Source organism: Sphaerodactylus townsendi, linkage group LG09 (genome assembly GCF_021028975.2).
Source record: "Sphaerodactylus townsendi isolate TG3544 linkage group LG09, MPM_Stown_v2.3, whole genome shotgun sequence".
Lineage (NCBI taxonomy): Eukaryota > Metazoa > Chordata > Lepidosauria > Squamata > Sphaerodactylidae > Sphaerodactylus > Sphaerodactylus townsendi.
The window spans coordinates 94,098,009-94,118,145 of NC_059433.1; the positions used below are offsets into that span (position 1 = coordinate 94,098,009).

General features: G+C 42.1%; 1 protein-coding gene across 12 annotated transcripts in view; it reads left to right on the plus strand.

The window, feature by feature from the left end:
• The window catches only part of PAG1 (phosphoprotein membrane anchor with glycosphingolipid microdomains 1), a 124,403-nt gene extending 104,646 nt beyond the window's left edge, over positions 1–19,757 (plus strand). For all 12 annotated transcript variants that reach the window (XM_048507544.1, XM_048507549.1, XM_048507548.1 and 9 more), the window contains 4 exons: positions 1,437–1,533; positions 7,231–7,832; positions 11,520–11,579; positions 13,199–19,757. In XM_048507544.1, the coding sequence (XP_048363501.1) occupies positions 1,437–1,533; positions 7,231–7,832; positions 11,520–11,579; positions 13,199–13,549 (1,110 nt within the window). In that variant the 3' untranslated portion in view covers positions 13,550–19,757. The remainder of the gene's footprint in view (positions 1–1,436; positions 1,534–7,230; positions 7,833–11,519; positions 11,580–13,198) is intronic.
• The last annotated feature ends 380 nt before the right edge of the window (positions 19,758–20,137 follow it).

The window sequence follows — 20,137 nt, forward strand, 5'->3', positions numbered from 1 at the left end:
TGCATGAAATACATCTTACTGTGATACTTTATTTTTATGTTATTTAGTTATATACTTATTTCTCATCCATCACTGTAGTTACTTTGCAGGGACATGCCTCTGAAGATGCCAGCCACAGATGAGGGCAAAAGATTAAAAGCTAAAAACCACCAGACCATGCCCACACAACACAGAAAACCCACAACAGCCAGTTGATTCCAGCTATGAAAGCCTTCGACAGTATATTAACAGTTCCTCAAGACATTGACTAGCTGGAAAATACAACCCTTGTTCTTTTTCTTGTTGTATATTTAAAATAATTAAAGATATATATTAAAACAACTCCTCCCTGACATGGGAATGACAAGTAGCCTGAAACTCAGTCCCATTATGCATTCGTGTGTGCATGCATACATGTATATGCACACTAAAGTTACTCACTTTTAATGCATCCTAAAAAGGTTAAAGCTAGAAAATTCCTACAAACCCACTTGCCTCTTGACATCCTGTGTGGAGAATCTGCTCCAGGACTATTCCTCCATGTCTTAGATCCGTTAGAGGCCAGAGAGTTGTTTCTGGATCAGCTCCTTTGTGCAGGGTTCTCCCAAGAAAGTTGAAAAACTCCATCATTCTCAGACTTTTTATTATTCCAGTAAGCCTTTGCAGGCATTAGAATGGAATTATTGACTACTGAGGTGATGCGATTAAGATTGTGGTGTGAGGAATTGTATTTAACTATTATGGCTCTTAATTTATAGACACAATAGAGAACGAAGAGTTTGGATTTATATCCCCCGTTTCTCTCCTGTAGGAGACTCAAAGGGGCTTACAATCTCCCTGCCCTTCCCCCCTCACAACAAACACCCTGTGAGGTAGGTGGGGCTGAGAGAGCTCTGAAAAGCTGTGACTAGCCCAAGGTCACCCAGCTGGTATGTGTGGGAGTGCACAGGCTAATCTGGATTTCCCAGATAAGCGTCCACAGCTCAAGTGGCAGAGCAGGGAATCAAACCCGGTTCCTCCAGATTAGAATGCACTTGCTCTTAACCACTACGCCACTGCTGCTTCTTACATTGTAATTTTATTTTTTTAAAGCTTTGTTAACTATATTGGTTTTCATTATGAAGAAAGAGATGAATTATGAATAGTATTAATGTTTTATAAGAGTATGTTTATTATTTTAGTGCAAGATTTTAAAGAAAATTTCATAAATCTTTTTCAGTGATTCTTATTCATAATCGCTTTTCAGAGTCTAGAGGGAGTGACATGCATCCCTGAAGAAAAGTTAGGGAAATGGGTGCAAAGTTAAATTGATTAAATTAGAGTGATATATTTTAAAAGTTATGTATGTTGCAGCAAAAGGAATATAGAATGATCCCTTAAATTTATAGCTGTTCCTGAATTATTATTCCTGAGTAATGTTTCTTACTCCCCTGTTGAAATGCATTTGTGCTTTGTAGCCTTCAGATAAAGAGGCGTTCAGCCATTCTGTTACAAGTCTGACTACAGACCCACTTGCCAGCAGTGAACAAAATGGTGGACTCAGTAGTGGAGATGGTAAGACTTGATTTTTGATTTCTCATTGCTTAGTACTTGCTAATTTGTAACTCAGTATCTCAAATCTGTGGTACTTGAGGTGGCATGTGGTCTTATGTCTCTGTTGTCTGAACTAGGATACTTTATCTCAGATTGAAGTTGTCGCTTGCTGTCAAGTGTCAAACAGCAGAGATTTGTAGATACTTAGAAAAGCGAAGCAAAAATAAGCAGTATTTTCAAAAGAAAGGGATAGGTCTGAGAATAACCTGAATTCTATTAATGGCATGTTCAGGATGACATATTTCTTCCTATAACTGATATTATCTGTACAAATTAACCATTCCCAAATGATTTTTATAAGTTTGTGCCTTTTTGTACAGAGTTTTTAAAAAGGTAATTTGTTTACTCAAATACTGTAACATTTTGCTGTCCTGAGGCAATGTGCAAATAATTATTCATTTGAACCATTCCCAAAGGTAACTGAAATCTGAGTTGTCTTGTTTGCCTAAACATTTGAAATGCGTGTTAAAAATGCTAAATATATATACTCTCCAAAGTCAAACAAATTATGTATGGAACGTGTTCTGTGTCTTCCATACTGACACATCAGGCTAAGTTCCTTCTAATGTCAAATTTAAAAAATACCAAATAAGCAAGAAAACAGCTGGCAAACACGATCTCTGTAACATACAAGGCTTGTATAAAGTTTTCATTTTTTAAAACATAATAGCATATTTGCAAGTCTTTAGCTGTAAGATACTTTCCTTTGTGTTCATTCTACCATTGCTGGAAACCCAATTCTTAAGTCACACTGAAGGTGTCTAGTGAAAGGAGATGCTCCTTCTTTACTAGTGACATTATTGCTATTGAGCTTGGCATGTATAATGTAGTTGTGTGACTGTCACTGGCATATTATGTTCATGATAAAGATGTATGTTCATCTCATTGCTCTCTGCCCATGCCCTCACAGTTTTGGATAAGGTTAACATTGACTTTTTAAAAGCATGGCCCAGAACCTGAAGCCCTCTGTTGTACTGCATGCCCATTCGTGTAGTCCTTTAAAAGATAAAAATGTAGGTTCCTTTAATACAATCTCTTTAAACCCACTTTCCCTTCAGAAGCCAAAGTGGATTAAGTAGCTTGTATGAAAGGGGACCCTAAATAAACAAGTCTTCTCCTTTATTTATTTATTTATTTATTATTCAATTTTTATACCGCCCCATCCCCGAGGGGCTCTGGGCGGTGTACAACATCGTAACTAACAAATGTAAAATAAACAACTAAAACTGTTAAAACTATTAAAAGCAGCGATACAATAGAACACTAAACATAGTAAAGTGATTTAAAGGATGATTTAAAGGATGGCGTCCGACAATTCCATTTTAAACTCTCTTTCAGGAGGGAAGGTTTCAACCCTGATGGCAAAAGGCGATGCCGGGGTACCATCAACGGCTGGTTCCTCCAAAGGCCCGGGCGAACAGTCTGGCTCTTTTACAGGCCCTTCTGCGGAATTCAGTATCCCTGCAGAAATCTGACCGCTGGCGGAAGAGCTGCTCCACTAGGTTGGGGCCAGAGTCAGAAGCGTTTGCCCTCGCGGAAGCCAGATCACCAGGCCAGGGACCACCAGTGTTGGCCTCCGCTAAGAGGCCGCATAGGGACATGTGGGGACACGGTCCTTTATTTATTTATTTATTTATTATTCATTTCTATACCCCATCCGAAGGCTCTGGGCTGTGTACAACATCTGCAATCCAACAAATGTAAAATAAACAACTAAAACTGTTAAAACTATTAAAAGCAGCGATACAATAGAACACTAAACATAGTAAAGTGATTTAAAGGATGATTTAAAGGATGGCGTCCGACAATTCCATTTTAAACTCTCTTTCAGGAGGGAAGAGCCGCCAGTCCCCAGATGGCAAAAGGCGTAGATGTAAAAGCCGGGGACTATCAACGCTGGTTCCTCCAAAGGCCCGGGCGAACAGCTCCGCCTTTACAGGCCCTGCGGAATTCAGTAAGGTCCTCGGGCGAGGGCCCGACCGCTGGCGGAAGAGCTGCTCCATCAGGCTGGGGCCAGAGTCAGAAGGCTCTGGCCCGCGTGGAGGCCAGTCAGACATCGAGGGGCCAGGGACCACTAGTAAGTTGGCCTCCGCCAGAACGGTAAGAGGCCGCATAGGACATGTGGGGTGATATCACGGTCTCAAGATACGAAGGCTGTCCCAGGTCAGCGAAGGCCTTAAAGGTCAACACTCAACACCTTGAAGACGATCTTCGAATTTACTGGGAGCCAATGCGGCTGGTGCAACACAGTAGCTGGATATGCTCCCCAGATGGCACTGCCTGTGAGCAAAATCATGCAGCTGCATTTTGGACCAGTTTTAACTTCCTAATCAGACGCAAGGGAAGGCTGCCAGCGAGCGAAGTTAAGCTAATAGCTCCAACCTGGAGATGACCGCTACGGATCACTGCGTGGCCAGGCCGGTCTGGGAGAGAAAGGGGCCAAATCACCGGCCTGACGAAGATGGAAAAAGCAACCTGGTTAGGCGGGCCAACTGGCCCCATGGATAGAGACGACGGTCCAGGTGGGACTTCAGGTTATGTGCATCGGAGGGGGTCGGGTGCTACCGGTGACCTCTCCCACACCGGGCGGGTTGAAACATCCCCTCAAGCGTCGCAGCCAGAGGATCTCCGCCTTCGATGGATTCAGCTTTAACCTGCTCTGTCGCGAACCAACCAGCTGCATCGCCTCCAAACAATAATGCTGTAGAGCTGCAGGGCGCGGCCGCTCTCCATCAACAGATCGAGCTGGGTGTCATCCGTGATACTGATGACAAGACAGCCCAAAACTCCTCGCACTCAGCTGAGCAAGGTCGCGATATAGATATTAAATAACAGTGGGGATAACAGCCTTCGGGTACACCGCCGCGAACGAAGCCGGTACTCGGGAGGCCTCATCCCCTACAATTCCTCACTTGCTGACTCCTCGGACCTCGAGAAACGAGAGGCAATCCATTGAAGGACAGCGCCCCGCAGACTCCAGAGGCGCTGCCAGTGCGGGTCGTGCGTCATGGTCGACCACATCAAACGCCAAGTGTAAGATCTAACAACACCAGCAGCGCCGGATCCGCCCGGTCAGCTGAATATCGGGAGGTGGTGGCTCCAGACGGGCGACAAAGAACAGTCTCCTCGCCCCATGCCCAGCACGGAAGCCGGACTGGTAGTGCTCAAAAGCCGATGCGCCATCCAGGAAACCTGGAAGCTGCTCCAACACTCACTCTCTCAATTACCTTCCCCAGAAACGAAAAGATTCGGAGATCGGGCGGTGTAATTGGCCAGATCCCTACAGGATCTAATGATGGTCTTTTAAGAGTGGGTGGACCACTGCCTCCTTCCAGCCCATCCCGGGAAAACTCTCTTGCTCAAGGGAGCTATTGATGATACTCACGGATGGGGTCAGAGGCTCACCGGGCAGGCTTTATAAGCCAAGACGGTAATGATCCAGAGGACAGGTAGTAGGTCTAACAGCAGCTAAGGTCCTGTCGACAGCCGCTCTACAGAGCAGGGGAAAACTGGGCCAAACAAGGGCCTGAGGATCGGGCAAGGGAGTCTCCAGTTCACTAATTATGCCCTACCAGTTGAAGATAATGGCTGTCCCAGGTCAGCGAAGGCCTTAAAGGTCAACACCAACACCTTGAAGATGATTCGAATTTACTGGGAGCCAATGCAGCTGGTGCAACACAGTAGCCGGATATGCTCCCCAGATGGCACTGCCTGTGAGCAAAATCATGCAGCTGCATTTTCATCCGCCTTTAACTTCCAATCAGACGCAAGGGAAGGCTGCTGTGAGCGAAGTTGCTATTAGTTCAAATCTTGAGATGACCGCATGGGATCACTGCGTGGCCAGGTCGGTCTGGGAGAGAAAGGGGCCAAATCACCGGCCTGACGAAGATGCAGCAACCTGGTTAGGCGGGCCACCTGGCATGGATAGAGACGAATCCAGGTGGACCCCAGGTTGGCGCATCGGCGGGCTCTCCGTGCCACGTGACCCTCCCACACCGCGGCTGAAACATCCTCGCTGCTCTACCAGAGGATCTCCGCCTTCGATGGATTCAGCTTTAACCTGCTCTGTCGCTATTCAACCAGCTTAATCGCCTCCAAACAATAATGCTGTAGAGCTGCAGGGCGGCGTCGCTCTCCATCAACAGAATGAGCTGGGTGTCATCCGCATACTGATGACAAGACAGCCCAAAACTCCTCGCACCAGCTGAGCAAGGGGTCGATATAGATATACAAATAACAGTGGGGATAATAGCTTCAGTACACCGCCGCGAATGAAGCGGTACTTCCGAGGCTCATCCTCAATAATTCCTCACTTCGACTCCGACCCGGAGAAACGAGGCAATCCATTGAAGGACAGCGCCCCGCGACTCCAGAGGCGCTGCGTGTGGGTCAAAAGGTCATGGTCGACCACATCAAACGCCAAGTGTAAGATCTAACAATCAGCAGCGCCGCATCCGCCCGTCAGCTGAATATCGAGGTGGCAGGCTCCAGACGGGCGACAAAGAACAGTCTCCTCGCCCCATGCCCAGCACGGAAGCCGACTGGAAGGGGTCGAAAGCCGATGCGTCATCCAGGAAACCTTGAAGCTGCTCCAACATCACTTTCACTACCTTCCCCAGAAACGAAAAGATTCGGAGACGGGCGGTGTAATTGGCCAGATCCCCAGGATCTAATGATGGTCTTTTTAAGAGTGGGTGGACCACTGCTCCCTTCAGCCCATCCGGGAAAACTCCTTGCTCAAGGGAGCTATTGATGATACTCAACAGATGGGGCCGTGAAGCTCACCGGGCAGGCTTTTACAAGCCAAGACGGGCACGGATCCAGAGGACAGGTAGTAGGTCTAACAGCAGCTAAGGTCCTGTCGACAGCGGCTTCACAGAGCAGGGAAAACTGGGCCAAACAAGGGCCTGAGGACGGCAAGGGAGTCTCCAGTTCACTAATTATGCCCTACCAGTTCACTAATTATGCCCTACCTTTTCATAATATTTTCTTGAGGTTGGTTCTTTTTTATGTATTACAAAGGAACAGTATCTCTCCAATACTCCAGGAAATATGTTCTATTAGATCTTTGTTATTAGGATTGAAAAGCTAGTCCTCCTTTATTGGGGTCCTTCCCTTCAGCTTCAGTATTAAAATTGATGCCACCATAGTTCGAAGAGGGAATCCTACTAAAAAAAAAGTGGACACCTAGATAAGCCTAAAAGGTTCTAAAGGATATTAAATGCTTCTTAGGAGCGTAACCTACTCGTTCATGGTAGTTGTGTGTGTATATAGGTGAAATTTTTGAAAGTCTGTAATAGGGTTAAGACAATGATTGTTAAATTATTGTCTTGTGATAATTGATCCACGCTCCATGGTAAATGGTTCTGTATCTAAAAGTTGTCTCTAAACAGGGAATTCTGAAGTTGATTAAGATGTAATTGGAGTGGTTTTCTTCAGTCTACACTCTCTCTTTCCCATTAGATTATTTTTGTTAGTTAGGTTTCATTTGGGCCAGTTAAGGAGCAGACAGGTAAGAAATGCAGTATAAGCAAAGATGATTCAGTCCCCATAAGGAGAGTAACCCCCTCCTATAGTATAATGCATTTTTCTAGCATTTCTACAATTGATAATTAGTTCGCTCGTTATATTAATGCAATTTTTAATTTTTTTCTATAGTCCTTTCAGAAGATAGCACAACTGCTTGCATCCAGCCTTATGAAGAAGTGCAAACTTCTGTTACTGATCTGTTGGATCAGCAGGACAGTCTGGGAAGGTCACTAAAATATCATCAAAGCAGGGAGTTGCCCAGAATTCCTCCAAATAATGCCATGGAAACTGTGCTGTCAACCAGAAATACAGAAAATGATCATGTTCTAGCAATGGAGGGGCCCTATGAGGTACTGAAAGACAGTTCCTCCCAAGAAAACATAGTTGAGGACTGCTTGTATGAAACAGTGAAGGAGATTAAGGAGCTGGGAACAGCTGCTAACTCAGACAAGAACTGCAATATCAAACCCAAAGCTACAGTGATGGTTAATGGAAATATTGATCATGTCCCTGAACGCAAGATTGAATCAGCTGAATATGCATCTGTTGACCGAAATAAAAAGAGCCGTCAGAGTGCTAATTCAGAGGGTCCTCTTAGCCACACTCCAGACACGGAGGCTGAAGCTCCACCTCCAGTACCTGTGAAGCTCCTAGATGAAAATGAGAATGTCCAGGAGAAGGGAGCCAAAGTGGAGGAAGAGGTGGCAAATGGCCCCAGTGAACCTGACAAGGTACACTTTTATCTTTCTGATATTTATCCCTGGGATATTTACCCTTTTAATGGAAATGAAGATAAAGTAGAGCTATTTAGCAAAGGCAGTAAAAATGAAGAATATTGTGGTTCTGTAAAGATTAATGGGTACATTGAAGCAGAAATTTCTGTGTGCCAAAACTAATGTCCTCACATTTTATTTATTTTTATTTTTATTTGCAAAATTTATGCCCTTCCTTTCTGCCTTTCCATGGGCCACCAAGGTGGTTAACACATACATCATAAATTTGTATGTTAAAAACTATCAAAAGCAACCAAAAGAAACACACATCATCAAAACAGCTAAAAGCAGAGCTAAAATACATACAAAAGCATAATAATAACAACATCAGGGAGTAGATGAATCTCCCCAGGGAGAGAAAGTACCAAATGTTGGTAGATGTCTGAAGTAGAAATTTTCTGACATTTTCCTGTAAATGTATTTTTTTGTAGCTTCTCACATTTACTGCAACATACTGTATTTTTGTATGTATGCCGAATAATTGGTGGGGAACAAGGAATTGCATGAATTGTGTAGTTTAAGATTTCTATTTCTTTCACTGTTTATTTTGAACAAATCATGATTTTTAATGATGTCTAAAATATGCAATATTTTTTCTTCTGTGTTTGTGTGGCAAATGCATTAATTCCCATCTTTCAAATAAATATGGAGTACAGTCAGTACAAGTAGTATTTCCAATGAGCCATTGGATCAGACAAGTGCCCTGTTGGATCAGACAAGTGATCTTTCTAGTTCAGCAACACAGTGACCAAACAGTTGTTCTAGAAAGCCAACATACAGGACATAGAAGCCAAGGCTTTCCCAGGTCTCTTAGTACTGGTATCCAGATGTTTGCTGAGTCTAAATGTTGAGGTTCCCTCTAGTCACCTTGGCCATTGATAGATCTCTCCTCCATGAATCCAATCTCCAGTCGAAAGAGAGCCCAGAGACTCAGGGAAAAGCCTAGATAAATTAGGGAATATACAATATCTATCAAAGCCCCTGTCAGCATGGCCAATTGGCCATGCTGGCAGGGGCTGATGGGAATTGTAGTTCCTGAACATCTGGAGAGCCACAGGTTGCAGACCCATGGTCTAAGCCATCCATGCTCATGGCCACTGCTACCTTTACTGGCAGTGAATTCCAGAAAATGTTGCTTAAAGAGTTTTTTGGGTTTCCCCCTTATCTGGCCATGATCTTACCCATCAGTGATGGTTCCAATCAACCAGGCTAGCTCAGGACTGGGAAAATAAAATAATTTTGATAGCAAGATGTTCAAGTCAATGAGTATGAGGATAACTAGTAGACCCTACCCATTTTTGGGAAAAGGCATACCAAGTTGGATTTTTCTTTCCAAATATCTGGTTACTTCTGACCACTTTATTTACATCCTTAGAAGTCAATAAAGTGATCACAGTAAATTAACCTATTACATATTGAGGTTTTCCAAGCTAATATAGGGCGAATCCCCACTTGAAATTGCAAGCGGATCCAAACCTGTTCCTTGTGAATCTGTGTTCTCCTCATCGCAGTTTCTCCCTCCCCACCACAGCGAACACACAGCAGAGACTCCCGGGTGTAGGCATCGTTGCAATCCCCACAGCCATGTGATTGCGCTTCATTGCCCTAATCTGATTGGTCGGTGTTCAGTTGGGTGGGACCTGTTAGCCACTTCAGAAACACTACCCATTTTTACCCATTAAAAAACCTGTGCGAACGCTGAAGTGCAACCACTATGAATACTTGTCATTTACAGTAAAGCAACTATTTTCTGAAAGTTTTACTGTTAAATCGGTTACCAGGGCTTAACCGCCTTACTTTGTATTGCTGTACATGCTCAGAAACGTTGATCGCTCCATCAACCCGAAGTAGACTTCCGCGCCAAGGGTCAAATCAATCTGATTGGCTGCATGAAATGCACGTCACACTCTGGGGCGGGGAACAACTCCAGGTTCCAAACCTTGTTCCTCCCCTTGGAACAGCCGTAAACTGTGATAACGGGGCCTGAACCACTTGCATCCAGGTTCTGCCAGAATGCGGATTAACAGGGCGAACGAGCGTCAGAAATGGTTGCTGCCACAGAAGTCATGGGGAGGACGTCGATGAAACCGTGTTAGTAAGTGGCCCGAAACCGTGCTAAGGAGGCAGTGGGAATTCGCCCATATATTGCTATAGTTATTAAATGCAATCTAAGCCATTCTATAGGTGTGCATGCATATTAATGTGTGTAGAAGGTCATGAGAAGAATCCCTCCACAAGTATGCAGAGGAAGGGAAGGTTAGGGTCTGTAGTCTGCATTTAGTCTTGTATAGTGATGAGGCATAAAGCAAGCTGAATTCATTATTATCTTCGTTTAAAAAAATGGCCTTTTAAAATATTTTATGAAAATCATTTCTGATTTTGTTGACATGACACTGACTGCATTTCTTGTGTGTCAAAGAAATCACAAAACTTCTGTGTGGTTCATAGCTACTCATTTGAATAAATATATTCACTGTATACTAGCTTCTCAGCTTGAACACTATACAATGTCAGAAGGTGTAAGAACTGGGAATTCGTTGCAGCCGTTCCACTTAGAAGAATTAATCAAGAAATGACACCTACAGTCCCTGAAGAGCTGGGGAAATATATTTCACTAATGGAAATGTATTCAGGGAAGAAAAAGTAAACTGAAGTGGAGTTACACAGAACTTGGTTCTTTTAGTATGCACTATAATATATAATATGTGGAAGTGTAGCCTTGTACTGTCCTTGAAAAATACAGCTGTAGCATGCTAGAAAATGGTAATGATGGAACACATAATTGTAGTTTTGAAATATATAAATATTGTTGTGATGCAGTTACATTGTAACTAGTCTACAGTTATGCTGTAACTGGTCCAGTCTAATTCTTCAGTTTCTCATAGTAGTTTTCTGCAATAATCCTTGAGCCACAGCTATGCTAATTTATTTTATTTTTTGGATTTTTACACCACCCATCCCCAAGGGCTCAATCTTTTCTTCCTATTCCAGCCTTAGCAAGGGCAAGAATTTTGTTGTTTTTTTGATGTTCTTTTCCAAATGGGACCTGTCCATTCCATTTACAGCAGTTACATATTAGCCATCTCAAAATGTGCATGCCCAAACCCAATTAGGATGCTTTGAGGTCAAACTTCATGTAAATTGCACTGCCATACATTGCAATGGACAAATATTTGTCACATTTCTGCCTTGTAGATTTTTCTAAATCTAAGAAAATGCTAAATGTTACCTTATGGAATCCTAGAATAAATTTTACTGATATTCTGATAATGTTCATAAAACATACAAAAATTCAAATGAAAATCTTGCGATACACCGTCAGCTCATTGCTGTTGTTTTGTTTGCATACCTAGTGTTTTTGCTGACTTATTTTACTATGAGGAAAAGCAGAACTATTAGATCATTTCTCCCATTTCCTCAGAATTCAAGCTCATCACAAAGGATCTGCCATGTACAAAAGCAGTACTGTGCTTACCTCTAGGCTGTTTATCTCAGAAATTGCAGTGTGGATTTTGGCTAATGTGAAAATGGAAGGATGTACAAATGACCATTTAGTACATTATATTGATTCATAGGAGAGGGTGTCTAAAAAGTCTGTCACTGCTGGCTGTTAATAAGGCTTATTTTCCTCTTTTTCCCCCACAGAGGCTTAGTTCACTGTCTTACAAATCCCGAGAAGAAGACCCATCTCTTACAGAAGATGAGGTGGGTTTCCGGCATGAAATGTAATAACTTATTTTTCCAGTAATTAAATCGAAATAAATGCTGTATGATTAAGCAGGGTCTCAGAACAGTCAGCAAATCTGTAACAAGGAGATAGTTTCCTGCACCACCCCAAAAAAGAGGATTATATTTAGTGTATGCAAACCTAGAAGCTGTAACAATTTCTGTATTTTACAGTGGAACAAGCAGCTTGCAACTGCTAGTTTTAAATTATGAGCTAGTGCAGGAATACATTTAATATTGAAAGCCATTTTTTTCTAACCAAAGAACTACACATGTAGCTCCATTTGTTTACTGCTGTTTCCACATTCCACTTCAATCTGTTCATGCTCTCTGAAAGCCACTCCAGCCGGTCAAGGAATTCTGTTGAGTGGCTGGCAATGCAACATGAGATATTGTAGCTGGTATGATGAATTAATGAATTCATCTTGTATATGCAGACATGCCTTCTATGTGCACAAAGGCCACTTAGGATTCAAGTCCTAGTAATTTCAACAAAGAATTTTGCTTTAAGATATTTACTGCTTTTAATGACCTCTTATATATGTTCCCCCATTACCAAATATTTGACATGACATAGGTTATTACAGTGATAACTTAAGAGCAATGGAGTGGGGTAGCCCAGGCCAGGTGCATATGTGATTATTTTTAAGTGTATATGTGAAGGAATGGATGCCCTAGTCCATACTTATTCCTTCTGATTAGAACTTTGTGAGGGCAATAGAACCTTGTGACCATCCCATGTCTCAGGTTGGCAATGCATCCCTTCTCCCCAAGTACAACTGGGGTCGAATCCCCACTACCGTCTTAGCCAGGTTTCAGAACACAAACGACCTCAAACCTGGTTAGTTTGTGTTCTGAAACCTGGCTAAGACAGCAGTGGAGATTCGACCTGGGTAATCCTCAACTGCCACCAATCACTTTTAGGAGTGTCTCTTGACAAACAGAAACATGCATCTAACATTTGGCATCTACACTGCCATTTAGAAGCCCTGCCTAGTTGCTGCACTTCTACAATCAAAGGGGAGAAGCCAAATCTCATCTGGTCCAAAAGAAGTTTCACTGCCCTGCCTTTTCCTCCAATGTAGCAATGTCAAATGTAGGACTGGACCACATGTGACACACACTACAGAGATGCTGTTCTGAAATAGCATGGTGAACTTTCTGTTCCTCAGTTCTAATGTTTAGAAATATTTGGCTTACCAATATGTAGACAGTCTCTATATTTGCATTTCTGCCTGCAAAGGCTACTCTCCTTTCAGTGGCATTCCTGTTGCAAATCTTACATGCCATTGCAGTTCTTAGTGATAACTGAATATTCTAAAGTGGTGGAGAGTGGTGGAGTCTTCTTCTTTGGAGGTTTTTAAACAAAGGCTGGATCAGCATGTGTCGGGAGTGCTTTGATTGTATGTTCCTGCATTGCAGGGGGTTGGACTTGATGGCCCTTGTGGTCTCTTCCAACTCTATGATTCTAAAGGGTTTTTTTTTTTCACTTGGAGATTAATATTTTATTTCCTGTATGCATCAGTGAATTACAAGTAAGAACCTGAGGAAGGATTTTGTTTGTATGTGTTTAAATATACTTTTATTTTCCTCTCTAGATTTCAGCAATGTACTCTTCTGTAAATAAGCCAGGGCAGGCCACCAAACAGCTGGAGTCCACATACACTTGTATCCCTGAAATTGTACCTCAGAAATCACCATCTATTTGCAGTGGCCTGTATGCCAGCGTGAAGGACTTGGAAAATGCTCCAAACTTTGTCTCCATACCTCACTCATCAGACAGACTAAATGGGGAGTTGGAATCGGACTATGAAGCAATTCAGACTCTCAGTCATGAGGAAGACAGAAGTGTTTTGGTGCCTAATACCAGCCAATCAGATCTCCCACAAGAAAATGATTATGAGAGCATCGGGGACTTGCAGCAGAACAAAGATGTCACCAGGCTTTAGCTGCTCTTGATATGAGGCCACTTATTGGCACTTGTCTTATTGGCACTTGTTTCAGGAGGTTGAAGGGTGATCCACTCCATGTCTCGTGACTATGTAATGTAACTCTGAACTGAGGCACTGAAAAAAAGGGTTTTCTGTTTGTCTGAGGTGATGTCAGATGGTATAAGAGCTTTGTCTACAGTGTTTGACCTGTGATGGCTGTTTCACATGTTCAACCCATCTTCTATATGTGAGCTCACCTTGTGAAGCATTTCCTCCTCTTAAAGACAGAAAGAGAGATGAGGAAAGGCCGAGTAGAAGTCCCAAGATAAAAAGAGAGTCTGTATATGTTTTGCCAAGATGTGTGAATATTGTTTGGCTGGTCTTGTAGATGATGGTCACCTCAAGTTGCGATTATTGAAAATGAAAGCTGAAGGTACTTGAAAAGGCTTCCTTAGAGAGAGCCAGTAATTAGTGCCATCTATGTCACCGGCCAAAATATATACATAGGGAGAGGGAGCCTGCTGATAAAAAAAAGCAGGTTTTTATTCAAAATATTATTTTGTCACTCACTTCAAAATCTTTACTTAATTGTACTTTTCAAGTTACAGATACCTTCAGATGGATTCTCACAAACATTTAGCTGTTCCATAAAGTTTGTGAAAGTTGGCGTGTAAAGGCTCACCCAGCACACATACAGGTACTCTCACCAAGGGTTGTTGGTTTGCAATTCCATGCCTAGAGTAACACATTACCAAAAAAAAAGCTGTGGAAGCTTTGGGTATTACAAATGTAATATGAAAAGCTGACTGCAATGTCATACTTCAGCTTCCATCTTCCTCTGCAGAGTACATAAACACAGCCATTTAACAAAAAGGTGTTTGTGGAAATTTGTGAGGGATTACAGTCTGATATGGTAAAAAGTGATATGCTGACTTGTTTACTTAGTTGTGGTCTAGGGAACAGTACTTTCATTGCAAAGTGATCGATTGCAACAGTGTCTTGTAGAATTCATTTTTAATAGAATATTATTATCTCTTAGCATTTAGAACACACAAATTTCCTACTTTGAGGCTACATTCCTCATGGTATAAAAGTTAGGATTTCATGTGGATACTCCCAATAACTTGTCTGAATGTTGATGATATTTAATAATATATTAACACTCCAAATAGGCATCTGGTATACAGACCATTACAGACTGGTATAAAAATTGGAATTTCCAGTGGTGGCCACATTGGTAGATCACACCAAAGTCTTCAATAGTGAAATCTAAAGCGGGGGTGAGTAGTCAGCTGTCAGATGGAAATTAATGCACACAGTTGAAAATATAATCCTAACAGACACAAAAGCTGCTCTCAGCCACCTACAATTTCATCATCCTTAGAACTGTTCTTAACAGCCCAATCTTTTTTTGTTTTGCTCCAGCACATTTGCCTCCTTTGCTAATGCAGAGGGCAAAGGCATCAGCCTGGCCACCCCACAACTTTGTGACTGTGAAACCCAGAAGTTGGTACTGCTCCGGAGCTATGCTGGCATCTGTGTGCATGCCAGTGCAAAAGGGTGGGGCAATCCTGGGGTGCAGCTGGCTTGTAGTTGGCCTTCCACCCAGGCTTTCACACCAGAAGTACTTTGGTTAGAGCCTTGGAGTTACACCACCCTTTGGCTAACTCCATTTAGCCTTATGGAGGGTTGTCAGGTGGCCAGGAATGGGGGAAGGGGTTTTTCTGCACTGTCTGAAAGCCCTCTGGAGGCAGTAGCAGCACCATCCCTGGATGCCAGAGGCTTGCAGATTGGGCTGTAAGCAATATAATAAGGTAAGGCTTCAGGCAGTTTTGAACTTACAGCCACAGTGACATTTCACACAATCACTAAAAGATGAATCTGTGATTTTTACACATCAGTGTTCATATTTTGAACACGGCTGGGGCTGTAGCTCAGTGGTAGTGCATCTGCTTTGCATCCAGATGGCCCCAGGTTCTATCTTCAGTTAAAAGGATCAAATAATTCTTTTTGATCCTGCTACTGCTAGAGTACACAATACTGACCTTGGGAGACCAATGCTTGTAGCTTTTCCTAGATTCAGCTAGGTATATGTCACATGTATAGACACAATGAGAAAACACACTTTGGATTATTTGTATACATGTGTGTATGCACAAATGATGTCAGTGTCCATAATATCATCTTTCTTGCCTTATTATTGTCCCATCCCAGGTGTTGAACCCAAATGTAACAATTGGGTGTTTTCAGTGTCCCATGCTTGGTTTACCTCCTATACACAATTTTCGTAGAATGGATCTTTAAGGACTTGCAGTATGGTTCATCAGTATTATTAGGACTAATTACTATAAAGCATGAAGGGCATATATCCTTCCAGAACATGGAAGATGTGCTATAGGAAGCTATAACTAGGAAAGGGTAGTACCTGGCAACTTTGAAAAAACAAAACAAAATAGTGCATGTCTGGAAAGGCGAAAATAATGCATGCGTTTTAGAGCTGGCCAAACTCTTCCAGGAGTTTGAGAAGAGACACTGTGTCACTGACTTGGCATCCTTATCACAAGTGCTAGTTCAAATGATGTGTTGTTGCATGAGGACGTAAATTGCCATGTGATGGCCTTGCTGCATTAATCTGCTATTGCAAATAAGTTGCCAAGTAAATTGAGTGCCCATCAACCAACATAGTTTTAATTGTCACTTTAGTTCAGGGGTGGCCAAGCTATGATGCTCCAGATGCTCCTGGCTGATGCCCCTGGCTGATGGGAATTGTAGTCCATGAACATCTGTAACACCATAGGTTGGCCACCTCTACGTAGTTATTACCATAGTTCACATGAATCTGGCCACTCCATTACAGCCACCCGGTGGAGGCTTCCATTTGGAAGCTACTCCATTTAGCAGCCATAATGTGATGAGCTGCTTACATTTGTGCGTGGTCTCCATTACCTTGAGTACTTTTAGACCACTGTCCACATTTCTAGTGGCATTTCAGATGACCCTGTTGACACAGAAAGCTTCGCTTGATAACATGCCATATTGGTGGTTTATTGAGTAAGCAATATTTTGCTATGCCTGAGATATGGTGCTTTCTTGAAACATATGCAGGATTAGACATTTTCCTGGGATGACATGTGAGCACTAACGTGTCATTGGAACTCCTGCTGAGGTACTAAAATTGGAATCATTTCATGATGCTGGATTACAGAGGTTTTTTGTTTTTTTATTTTTAATAAACATGTTTTCACTGTTGCACCTTGACCCCCCTTGGTATGCTGTGGGGTAGTAATATCATGTACCAGGATTCAAACTCATCTTTTATAAGGTAGATGTATGATGGCAACCTGATATCCATCATTTTCCTCAGGGCATAACAAACTGTGCCTTTAGAAAATCCAACTTCTATGAAGTCTTCTGGTTTCCTGGACAGCTTTTCGCAATAGTCCTTTCATCAGAACTCTGTACACTTGGTGCTTTCTCTTAAATCTTTCTATGGTGCTTTATAACATATTCTGACAAGGTACTTTCTGGTGTACATTTTTTGAAAGATGATATGTAAAACAATCAAGGGCAGTAGTTTGTTTTTTCTAGAAATTACTTAGCTTTAAATTTGAATCTTTCTTAGTTTTGCTGCATTATCCTCACAAGATGAAACAACTGTGGGTTTGAATGTCCACCTTGCCCTAAACCAAAGGAGACAAATGTTCTGGCTTCAAAATAGTCAAATGTATTTTCAGTAAATGTTGAGTTGCCATATTGGCCAAGGCTGCTGGCCCTGCCCCACACTCACCTGCTAGAGAAGACTCCAGCAGGGGACAGCCTTGCCCAGGCACTGCTGAGGCAGGCAAGACCAACAAGAGGCTATGGGTAAAGCAGCAAGGGCAAGGAAATACACCCACAGCAGCTTCAGAGCCTGGCAGGCCTCAGATGGAAAGTGAGCCTGAGCCAGCAGGCTGCTCCTGAAAACAGGCCAGAGGAGGAAGCCAGCAGCAGTTAGACCTTTGCAGCTATCAGAGCTGCCTCTTGATACCTCAGGGGAGGGCACGGTATGAGAGGGGAAGTCCAGTGACCTAGATTCCCCTCCAATCACTATGGGCCTCCCTCTGAAAAGAGGGCATTGCAAGGAGTCCATGGTCAGTCTATTCCCAGACAAGCCTTTATTAGCCCAGCCCAGGGAAGGCCAGAGAAGAAGGGTCAAACCTATTTCATGCCCATCAGGGAATGGCAGAGAGAGAAAGAGAGAGGAGAAAAGGAGGAAGAGGAAGACCAACCTTATAGCCCCCATTCTGTCTTAATTCTGAGAACCTTCCTGATGCATAGCTAGGACAGAAGAACTGGATGGTGTTGTGGCCCTGGCCTTCCCACAGCACAGCTCCTGGGTAAGGAAGATCTGGACATATATTTATTGTCTGTATTCAGAATAGTGTCATCCCAAATTTTATATAGTAATTCAATGTTATGACTTCATGGTGTATATAAAAGAATGATAAATAGAATGTAACCTTGAAAGAGAGAAATATATACTGAATTCTAATATCAGCCAACATTGGTCATACCTTCTCTGATATGTGTAACATTTTTGCAGGGCATTGGGTACACATAGATCCAAATTCTGATCTGTTGCCTTATACAACAGCAGGGCTGGGAAAGACATCATAAAGTTTTCAGGGACAATATAAACAGTATAACTTCCTATAAGGCATCTGTACACACAATAAAGTGTTCATCATATAATCAGCAAAACACTAGGAAAGGTTAATTTATGTTGGTTTTTAAAAATTCATGAATTGTCATTTGTACCTAAATATGTGTAACTAGTGAATCTGACTGCAAGAAAATCTCTGTGTAAACATGTTACATTAAATAAATATGTAACCCTATCAGCTGTTTTTCCACTCCAAATCTCCTACCAGCCTGTCTCCCCACCCTGAGATTCCAGGCACATATTTATCCTTGCTAAAATATCTAGAACCCTGATGGAGATGAGTATTTGGAAAAGAAAACAGCTAACAGGGAATTTTGCAGTTTCTTTTTTACACCATCACCATTTGTTGCATGTATACAATTAGCTGCTGTTTGGCCTTCCGAGACAGAGCTTAGTCTTTTGGTTCTGACACTGCAGAAATAAATCCATCTTAGAGAATGTCCCTGCATTTTTCAAAGGCACTTGATTCACCACTGTGCATGGAGTACTGTGAAGAGATCTTTATTGACCACTGTTGAAGACAAAATGGCAGACAAGATCAGTGATTCTCAACCAGTAGTACTCGTAAGTGCAACACAAAAAACAGTCTAGGTGGGTGATCATAATAACTATTAAGAATTCTCTCTCCCTCAATCCCTGTTTCCACTCACAAGTGTGGAATATGATCCCCTGTTGACCTTACATGCCACTGACTGTCTTTCTGTGACTTGTGCATGTTAGTATCAATAACAATACCGATACACAAAAAAATTTCCTTGGAAAAAGTGGACATTTTGTGTCAATTGTGATAGGTTTTTTGATGGAATGGTTGGTGGAATATTGGATACAAAAAGCTGAGAACTACTGGGCTAGATGGTCTTGTGATCAGGATTATGACCATGGTTAAAAGAATGACTACTTCCATTTAGCCCCCTGCAATATCCTTGTACTGATACTGGCTGGATTGGAGCCCAATGTTTGACTAAAAATATAAGATTCCTAATTTAAGAATTTCTTTCTGCTGTCATAGGCAGAGGACAGAAGTTCTGGAAAAAAGACCTAGAGGCATGATCTCTTAAAGGGAATGTAAAAATAACGATGCAGTGTATACATGCAAGTCATTATCTGATGTTATTTTTTTTAGAAATAATACTGTAAGAACAATTACCATTTACCACCACCAAGTTCTTCAGTTCTCAGCCAGAACTGCTGGATGAGTTGCTTCAATGTTCAAAATGTTCTGATGTGATGATATTTCCAAGGCCACTCAACCTGAAATGAATATTTCACACACATGAGTCTAAAAGAAAACATGGCTAAAAAAAATAATTGTCATTAAGCAATCTCTGTGCAGCTGATCTCTCAAACACCCACCAACTTTAAAGGTTCCTTCACATTATCTGTTGTACGCACTTAAATAATATTTCATAAGCATGAATCCTGTGTTCCTTTCAGTACATTTCGCATAAGGATACTTTTCAAAGACAGCTGGCTTGTCTCTTGCTGTTCACTTCCAACCATAATAAACTGTTTTACTGACTGGTATGAATGTAGACTTGATTCTTTTTTTCGCTACACTACTATCAGTCTGACTGGCAAACTAAACTGGACTGATCCATAATGAGGATCTACTTTGGACAAGTTTGGGATAATGAGGATAAGCAAACTCATTTTTTAAAACCCATTGACTTCAACAGATTTAGATGGCTGCTAACTCTGTTTAGGATTGAACTGTTAGCCTCTAGATTCCAGTGATGCTGTTTGTTTGCTTGCTTGCCTGTCTGCCTACCTGAATTGAAGTTGCAGGATCCCTCTTTACAGTTACTTGTCTCTGCATAGAAAAACAAGAAGCCAGGAGGATGTGGCCACCCAATTCTTGTACTTTGGCCAAAACAAAGATGCACACTGTGTGTGTGTGTAAGCTT